The sequence below is a fragment of the Alligator sinensis genome, unplaced genomic scaffold, assembly GCF_000455745.1.
Source record: "Alligator sinensis unplaced genomic scaffold, ASM45574v1 scaffold641_1, whole genome shotgun sequence".
NCBI lineage: Eukaryota > Metazoa > Chordata > Crocodylia > Alligatoridae > Alligator > Alligator sinensis.
In genome coordinates this window covers 335,073-345,125 of record NW_005843124.1, presented here as the reverse complement: position 1 = coordinate 345,125, position 10,053 = coordinate 335,073, and the positions used below count along the sequence as shown (strand labels likewise).

Below are 10,053 nucleotides of genomic sequence, written 5' to 3'. Positions count from 1 at the left end.
ATTGGTGGAGGCTCTGTTCCCCCGGGCACCATCCGGGGTTACTAGGAATGATGGCCACAAATTGTTAGAGAGAAGGTTCAGGCTGGGGGCTGCCAGGATCTGGAGTGGGCTCCCAAGTGAGGTGGTGCTCTTTCCTACCTTGAGGGTCTTCAAGAGGAGGCTGGACAGATATTTGACTGGGGTGATATGACCCCGGCACCCGTTCCTGCCTGGGGCAAGGGGTCAGACTTGATGATTCGTTTAGGTCCCTTCCGACCCTAAGCACTATGATACTATGATAAAATTCGAACTCAAGTTAAAGTACCTGTTATCTTTTAATTAGAAAGTTTGAAGCAGTAAGTCTTCCTAAAATATGTTGGTTTTGTGGATTAGATAGTATTACATCCTTTCTTTCCCAAATCTAGAGTAACTTTTGCATTTCATCCTATAAATTGCCTGATTATCACACAAGCAAATGTAATCAATTCTGTGTACAAACTTATGTCTAATAAATATCCTGCAGATGTTTTACTGCCACTTGTTCTGTCCTATGTAATGTAATGTTTTTCCCCTCAAACACTCCTTGAGGCTTTCACTAGTGTGTGTTTATTGTTCACTTCCTTCCCCCTTCTTCAGAAGCTGTTTGGAATGAGGGCAAGGAAATGATGATCATGCCTGCTATGTTTGAAGTTGAAACCCTTAATAGGAAAATTTTAAACACTCCCCTCTGCCAGGAGGGTAACAGAGGGTGGTGGTATGAGGATCAAGCTGATGACCAACTCTGATAGAAAATGTGCATTGATGTGCTTGATCTTAGAAAGTTACCCAGAAAACACTTAGGTAGTGGACACCATGTCAGGGTGTTTAAAGAAGGGTGTAGGTCTGGTGGCTTTCATTTGCATGTGCCTTACATGAAATCATTTGCTAAATCTGTGTGTTTTTAACGGTACAGGCTTCTTTGAATTCCTTTCTTAAATATGGCACAATGCTGAAGTTAGAACCCAACAATGTGGAAAAGTTTGGGGAACTTAAATTGGTATTGAGTAGTAGGTTTCTGATTTGCATAAAATTTGCTCAGCTGAACGCTTTGTAGCTGAGCAAGACGGATCTACCCTGTACTGTTATAACTATTTCTGTATTCCATAAAAAAAAAAGTGGAAGCCTTGAGTGCTCAATTATTATGAAATTTTATTTGTGCTAATTGTCATGACACCAGGGAAATAAGAAGAAGGCTGGAGAAAGTATTTCATATTTATGAATGGTTTGACCCCCATGTGCAGTCTAGAAATATCACTCTATGGAGAACTTATTTTTAATGGTCTCTTAAATGAAGCAGTTATAGACAATTAACATGGTGGGGGAAGAGACAAGATAATTCCCAAAGTCAACATTTTGGACAAACTTTTCTTGGATTTCCTAATTCTAAGTCACTATCCAGGCATTTATTTTTCTCTAATATTTGCTATGTTTTAGAGAAAATTGTCTTTCCTTCTCTGATTTTGAGCTAATGATAAGACTACCTGGGAAGTCAGGGCTGGTCAGTAACTTGAGAGGCTAACGCTTCTGGTTTGCTAAGCTACTAGGACACACACTTTCTCTTTACCCTTTTAGATATTTGAAGGTTGCTGCCAATTTGAGCTTACACTGCTTATGCTTATTTTTTCAGGTGAAGTACATTGGGAGGATGGAAAAGTCTCTGGGACAGTGTATAGTGGTGAAGAGAAACTCACCAATCTGCTAGTGAAGGTAAACAAGCTTGTAGGCGATACAATATGTTGAATTTACAAAAACTTTGTGGTGAGTAACCATAAACCCCTTCCCATAAGCTCCTGAACTAAAAGGAATTATTTTGTCTTGGAAAGTGGTAGAACAAAGACCACGGGCCCTGAAGCCAGAAGTGGAGGTTCAGATAGAAGGTGTTATTAGCAGAACTATTGGGCAGTCAAATAAATGGCCGAAGGTTGCTGGTGGGGAGTGGTGTCAAAGCATCATCACTGTAGGTACTTAAGAACAGATTAGATAAAAAGTTTGGAATGTGAAAGCAAGTAGCTGATTGCATGTGCCTGAATAAACTGATGGTGTTCTTCTAATGTTGGGAAAGTGGGGCTCTACAACATTTCAGGAATTCTACATGGCAACCATGGCTTAATCCTACTTGATCTGGTCTGTGGCTGTTTATACCACTGTAACCCCTTTTGGGTTAAGCCTAGGCAAAAGAAAACTTACAGCTAACTGTACTGTGCAGCCCAAATTTGGAGAGTAGCTTAAAAAAAAAGAGAGAACAAATTGGCTTCACCTAAATCAGCAGTGCTCAGCCCAGTTAAGCTCAAGGCACTCTTAGCTTTCACACACTTTTTTTTACTACAGAAAAATAATAGAGCAATTTTTCTGTTGCAGAGAACTTGGAAGGATCACAGTAGGTCAGAATGTTTTTGACATTATAGATATATGTGCAAAATCTGTGGGTTTGTCCTGTGAATCATATATAGGTGTTTGCATACTTAACAGTGCTATTATGTGGCACCTTTAAAAGAAGCTTGCAGTGCCCTGTTTGAGAACTTCTGACCTAAATTCTTGCTAGGTCTATGTATAAGCCTGGCATTTTTCTCCTTGGTAAGGTTAAAAGGGTTCTAAACAAGTCAAGTGCCTGTCTAGCTGCTCTTTTCTTTTTCCTTTTCCAGGAAAAAAGCTTTGGACAGTCCTCTTGGGACCTTGTTACATATTAAATTTAGGCAGGTTCTGGAGCTCTTAACCCCTGGATTGTCCACACATTGACACCTGACACTAATTTTAAGCACGTTTTAAGCATTTTAAAGTTACACCACTCCAGGGCAGGTTTATCTCTGATCCATGTTACCTAGCTCATGTTCCATTACTGTATGGCCACTCCCCATAGATGAACTGCCCAAGTTGTAGTCCTCCAGCATCCCAGGAAGCAGTGCCCCCTCACTCACCCTTATGTTCTTTGTGGACAAACATTCTACCCCCTGAACTCTACTGCCCAGGAGGTGGTTCTGGGACCAAGCTAACTCCCTTCCCACCCCTGGGAGTGTGACTTTCTCACCCCCAAGGCTGCAACTGTGCACAAACTGCCTGCAGAGCATATGCCAGCTAGCCAGCTTGCAGGGCATGGATGGGTCCAGGCGTAGGGTCTAGTGGGGGTGGAGGAAGGTGGGAAACAAGGTATGGGGCCATATTGACCCCCCGTGAGATGGAGCTTCCTTCCTAGGACAGGGGCAGTAGCTCCCTCAAAAGGGCCTTCCGTCACTGCTCCCACCTCCCAGCCACCCGGGAAGCACAACCAGCACCTTCCACATCCCAATCCCAATTTATTAAAACGTTTAACCTTAAAAACATTTTATTTACTTGGTCATTTTTCATTTAAAATTTACTACTTTTTATTTTATCTTTCAGTGGCTGCCTTCCTTCATTTCACCCCCTTCTCCCACCCTAATTTCCTTTCCTTTCCATTTCATTACCCTCCCCCATCCCATTAACTCTCCACCACCCAACCTTATGTTCTCCCTCACCCCAATCCATCTCTCATACCCCCCATCCCACCTAGAGCAGGGATAGAAGCTTGTCCTGGCTCACCAGCCCTGTAGTGGCAGCTTACAGCTGTAACTCCCAGTCAGGCCCCTGTTCCTCGATTCTCTAGTGTTAAGTCACAGCTGCGTAGGTAGGGGACAGTCAGAGGTTTTTAGCCTTAACATGTGACTGTTCCAAACTCAGGCTAGTACTAACTGGTCAACATTTGAACAGTTTAAAGTGCAACATGTAACAAGGCTCTTAGACTCCTTACTTTTTTGGAACATCTTTTTAGAGCAGCTACAGTGAATTGTGTGTGCATGCCTACTGCTTCCCTGGCTCATGGATGTATGAATGCATAGATCTCATCACTGTTTTCTGTAGGAAATCATGCTTAAAACCTTTGGTTCCAGTGATTGTTTTTTGTTTTTTTTTCTTGATGGTTATGTTGTCACTCCCGTTGATAGTCTTCCCCAACTTCAATAGAATTGCTCCTTATTCTGGCCAGTGGAGATCAAAATTAGAACCACAGTCAAAATTAAAACCACTGTCTTTGTTGAGAGCCATGGTGTTTAGAATGTGTGTGAGAGAAATGCTGGCTTCTGTGAATGCTTGTTTCTGAGTATTTGGGTAGTTGTACTGCTTCTAGGCATAATAACTTGTGGTTACTCCAAAATGTACTTTGAAGACAAAATAATTACAGTTTGTCTGATTCTGAAGTGACTTTTTCAGAATAAGCTGATGATTGCTTCTTGCACTAAGATTTAGTGGCTCATTTTTAAAAGAACAAAAGCTTCTGTCCTCAAGCAACCATATATTTTCTTTTAAACAGGTGTACTTGGAACTCATAATTTATTTAAAAACAAACAAACCAGTACTTAATGGGATGGTGGTTGTAGCATAAACATGCCTCAGGCCAAATGTACTCTAACTTGGGGGTTATTAACAGTGGTTGGATAATATGACTGTGTCATCACATCTGTTCGCTTCAGAAACTCGTGGCTACACCTACCTTCTGCAATGTGCTGCTGTTGACCTCCTATGCCATGGTTTTTTTTTTGTTACTTGCTGCTATGGCTGAACATAGTTCATTGTGCTAGCTCATTTGTAATGTATGTAATGCCAGTTTTTATTGCTATTGCTGGATTTATTGAATGATAAACCCAGGTTTTGTTTTGCACAATATCAGAACATAATGACATGCTTTTTACTTAAAGGTGTATGAGAAGTTTGCATGGAGTAATCCCCTTCATCCCGACATATTCCCCGGTTTGAGGAAGATGGAAGCAGAGGTGGTGAGGATGGCATGCACACTCTTCCATGGGGGACCCAGTTCCTGTGGTGTTGTAAGTCGTCCACTTAACACATGACCCTTCTAACTGGATTATGCACTCCTACTTCCTTTCTACAAACTGTGCTAATATTATTTTTGTACAGTGTGACTGAGACCTTACAGATACTAGTAAGGTTGGCCAGTAGAGCTATACTGGCAAACCCTTCTTGGAAACATTGAGAAAAGGGTTCCCAAAGTATGTGCGCAACAGAATGTCTTGGGCAGTATGGCTATAGCTACCCTTTGTGTCTTTGCTGTCACTGTTTCTATACTTTTAACCAGCAACACTGCTGGTGTTAGGTGGGTAAGGGATCAAATAACCAACTTTGGTTTGGAAGCAGTTTTTGTGTGGTAGCTTGTTTAAGCTACTCTGATTTGCAAATTTGTCAGCTTGCCAAAACTAGGGCTACTTATTGCTCTGGCTTATTGCGTGAGACTACTAACAAGCTGTTTTAGGTGCCAAATGGTTTTGTGATAAATCAGGTGTTTTACATACTGTCTTTATCCAATTTATAACAGTCTCAATAAGTTAGCTTACACTGCCTTAAAGTTTACAAATGCAAAAGCCTTCTGTCATTTGGGAACTGGCTTTGTTCTGCCAGCAGAAAGATGGGGTATTACTGCCACTGGAGAGCTGGGAATGTGGATGCAAAAATTTTTGGCTGGTAGAACTAAGTGTGGAAACCAGATGTTAGTATGACAGCACAGAGTGTGAATGTTTAGGAACAAAGTATCTTGGATAGTTGATTTTAAAAACACAGCAAGTGTTATACATTAACAATTACAACTCTATCATCACATTAGCAGGGATTTGGAGGTGTCCTCATCTCCGTTGCTTTTACTTATGGCATGTCCTTGACAATTCTGGTTTTGTGCAAGAGTTTGAAGTGGTCATCGTGGTGAATTGTGTCACAAATGATTGTCTGCAAATGCAGGGACTGAACTTGGTGGCCACTTCCAATCTCATGTTTCTTGTACTGCACTATTTATTTCTAGTCTTTATATTATAATGGTGACCTTCTTAGAGCAAGGACTTGGTTCACCGTGTAGTACAGTGAGGCCTTAGTCTCATACTAGTTGTAAGTGCTGCTATAATACAAGAGTCTAATAAATTGCAAAGAACTAATTCTCTTTGGGGAAGGTACCAGTGGTAAATGATTAAATGAGTTCTCAGAACCTGGAAAGAGGGGTTATGCTTACTCTCTCTAAATTGAGGCTAAAGCAGTGGAGAGGGTGAAGAGCCATTTGGCTAAATGGCAGTGTTTGCCCAAGAGTAAATGGGGATGAAATGATTGGATAAATCCAGTCTTGAAATTTACAGGACAAGAGAGGTGTCGCAACAGCTTTCCAATAGGAGTATTTGGGGCAAAGGACCAACATTGGTCAGTTTGAGTAGAGAGGTGTTAGCCTGAAGTCAGGCAGGAGGCAGGAGCCTCTAAGACACCTTAGAGGCTAACTGCTTATTTTGTCAGGTGCTGTGACAAAGCATATAATTGCATCAGCTGTTGCCTATTAAAGCTTATGCCTCTTTGAACCAGTTAGTCTCAACGGTGCCACTTCACCCTGCCTTCTGCCTGGCATGTATGAAATGGTAGGGGATGTTTATAGTCCTAGTCCTGTGTTTATAACCAGCTATGGAATTGCTACTGGTGACTTTGCAGCTCAGTTGTAGTACTTGCACTACTTGACCAGCTTAAGGTTTAAAGTGAGAAAACCAAACAAAAATTTGTTTGTGTTGGTAAGATGCTTGACCCCACCTGTTATCTTGACTGATTTATGGGGCTGAGAACGTTGACAGGATTATCAGCAGAGAGGAGGATAGTCTGGATCTACACCCTGTCACATCAATCTTTATTATTTTTAATTTTAATTGATCTAATTTAATGACTGTCTTGCAAAACTCTACGAGCTACAGTACTTGTCACCTGTTTGGAGGACTTCATTCACAGAAACTTGCAACACCTGAGATGACTGCAGCTTTCGTTGTATAATGCGTGTGCAAACGCCTACATTTAAAAAAAAAAAAGTCTACCTTGGCTCTATCTATATGCTTAGTTATTTACGTTAAAAATGTAGTAGCACGCAAGGGGAGAGAGACAGAAGGTAGTTTCTAAAGGTGCTAAAGTCCTAACTGGTTCCAACAAGGATTTCTTAGGCAGCTATCTTTTTTTGGACTATGCAGTTATAATGTTAGACAAGCTTTTGAATGCAAGACACTCTTCCTTAGGTCTCTGATTTATAGGAAGCTTGACATAGCAAGTTAAGCACAGCATAGGGGAGGGCTGAGAGAAATTCTCAGTTGTAGCAGACAGCCCTCTCCAAAACCAGAAGATTACCACAGATGACTTGAGAACCCTTTCCACTCCATTACCTACCCTTTCTTCTCCCCTCCCTAAAGTCTTTTGTAATTAAATGAGCCTTGTGGCATACCATGAGGCTTCACAGCTCTAGGCAATAAGACATTAAGTCATGCTGAGATTTCATACAGAAGCAAAAGAAAAGTGGTGACAATAGTAAATGGCGGAACAGTTCTCCTATAAACAAGGTCAGTGGAAAAGCTGAGAAATTGGATAGACAAACTAGTAGGTTAACCTTTAATTTAATTAACTTCCTGAAACTGATCTTTCAGGTCAGCTCCTGCCACAAAGGATACACACTTCTAAACAATGACTTTCAAGAAGCAATTAGCAGTTAAAGGAAGGTTTGGGTGATTTGGAGACACTCTTGAGCAAATCGTGTGACAAGTTGTCTTGGAGAGAGCCAGAATTTCAAATGGGTATCTGCTAGATAAGGTTTTATATTTAATGTATCATCATGATTTCTGATGGCTGAATAGTTGTTCCAAAGAACTGCTCCTTTGGATCATCTTTCAAACTGAAGTGATTCCACCCCTCCACTCCCCAAACACACATGTATATACACTTTTTAATATTGAAAACAACACTTTTATATTACCATTTCTTAAAGTCACCATTGTAAATGGTCACCTGCCTTGGTGACTGGCATGCCTTGCATGAGGCAGTTAATACCTATAGGGATTTTTCTTATTTCACGAAAGAAGATACTTAAAAAATTGAAACTACAAAATGGGCAGACTTAAAAAGGAACATTACAAAAAATGGAATAGTTTTAAATTGTTATTGGCCCTTTTAAGGGCATATGGCTATTGGTTATTTTTATTGCACCTTGGAGAGAATCCTGTTTTTATTGGTAAATTTGGTGAGTATAATTGCTGTTTTTGAGAAGTGTTAGCTGCCCATGTCTAGTGTTAGTGGTCTTTACACTCTGGTTGAGGTAACCCCGTTGTATGCATGAAGTAGAGAGTTGAAACCAGACTGGCATTTCTAATGGTGCTGCAGCAGCTGTCTATTAGAACATGTGAAACACGTTGGATGCCACTGGAGAAATACTAGGACCATGATTCATGGAGAATGAAAAGAAAGTGCTTATCTCTCTATACTAAGGAAACAGATTTGACTTGATTGTAAAGCAGTCTCAAAAATAAGAGCCCATGAGAATAATACAGGTCTTCTCCTGTATGACCGCATACACCACTTGTAAGGAAACTGATGCCTTGGACAGGTATTTAAATGAAATGGCTCATGAGTAGTGAATATTAACTTAAATGTTCATTATTTATGGGAGTTATCTTCATTCTAGGAACATGTTGAGAAAGCTGTTCTCCTTATTTTTGAATACTGCTATTTACAAATCCCTTGTGAGGTCTTCAGACTCACCCCATGTCGTGAATTACTTTGAAATGATGCACTGCTTTCTGGAAATTTTCCAAGTTAGTTTTTTCCGACATTGAAAAGTTATTTCCAAGTTCTTCCTATTTCTCTTGTGTTTCACTTATTAGATGGAACAATAATAATGGTACAGGAACCAGTGGTTTCAGTTCCCGAGAGACTCCAATTTAAATGATTCAGAAAGACTGGTAAATTCAATCCGTGGTGTGGGGATTTTCTTTTGTGATATGTGGGTAGAATTAACAGCTGCAAGCCTCATAATTTTTAAAGTGATGATTCTGAGAATCATCATGGGTTTCCCCTAGGATTTCTGGAAGAGTAGAAGTTTTCTATAAAAGTTTAGTTGCTTTTTCTTTTATTCTAAATATCACAGATTATCATGATTAGACTAACACTAGTTTTGATTATAGCATTGCAAGGAAAATCATGTGTATATGATGTATCTGATTATATATTTTAAATCCTTCCATCCCTCTTCTTTTATACCTTCCCCATTCTCAGCTAGAGGATTAAAAATTGGACAACTCTGAACTCTTTCACTGAATTCTGCATTCACGTGTTAGTTGTCAGGAAGCCCTGAAGTGTTTTCTCTAAAGGTTTGCTAAGTCTTCCCTCCCCTTTTCTAATTTCCCCAAAGCGTATAGCTGAAGTGGAAAAAGGGAAAGATTTGATACTCCTGAGCTGCCTTTAAAGCTTGGCATATTTTTTTCCCTTCCCCTTGTCCTTTCAAGCTCCAAGCACTTTGGAACTTTCTTGAGTAGATAGTTGCATGTTTGAAATTAGTGTTTAAATAAAATGTGATTTGCTGAATTTTTTGTCACCTTATCTCTAGGTATCCCATCTACAGATTTGTCAGGTTTGATGGAGAGAATCACCTTTTCTATATATTACTGGTGACATTTATAGGTTTATATGGGTCTTACAACATGCTCCCACCATGGTATATTCTCAAAGAACATGCCACCTTAGGAAAAAAGCTGCCACTTACTTATAGGGTACTACAACCCAGGTAAACCTTTGTTAGCTTGGTCACTGGCTTCTAAATTGATTTAATATTTCCAAGCAAGAATTCAATTCAAGTGAAGATCTCTCACTTCTAGAACCTACAGCTCCAAGTTTTTGTCTTTCATTCTGATGCTGTGATTAGTAAAGCGGTGTGATTGTGAGGGGTAGGGTAAAGATTTCATAATGAAATGCAGTGACAGCAAGACAAGGCAATCTTTTAAAGGTTAAAAATCATTGTTCCTTGATTTTAGAGTCCCAAAGAATTGGAGTTTGTAGGGTATGAACAAAGAAACAAATGCAGCAGTTTGAGAAGGGGTGAAGGGGTGCGCTGCTGCTGCTGCTTTCTTCATTCCCGCCCCCCGAAACCTCTATTTCTATTCCTGATTTAGAAAATATAGCAGTTTCAAAAGCCAAAAGCACAGGCTTAGAAAAAACCACTTAAGCAGTGTCTGGTTTTAC

The 10,053-nt window shown here is 40.1% G+C and overlaps 1 protein-coding gene across 1 annotated transcript in view; it reads left to right on the top strand.

Annotated features, from left to right (window-relative positions):
- Nucleotides 1–1,212: 1,212 nt before the first annotated feature.
- Nucleotides 1,213–10,053, top strand: part of SGPL1 (sphingosine-1-phosphate lyase 1) — a 22,320-nt gene continuing 13,479 nt past the window's right edge. The window contains exons 1-2 of the mRNA XM_025193894.1: nt 1,213–1,725; nt 4,725–4,853. Coding sequence (XP_025049679.1) covers nt 1,630–1,725; nt 4,725–4,853 — 225 coding nt within the window. The 5' untranslated portion in view covers nt 1,213–1,629. The remainder of the gene's footprint in view (nt 1,726–4,724; nt 4,854–10,053) is intronic.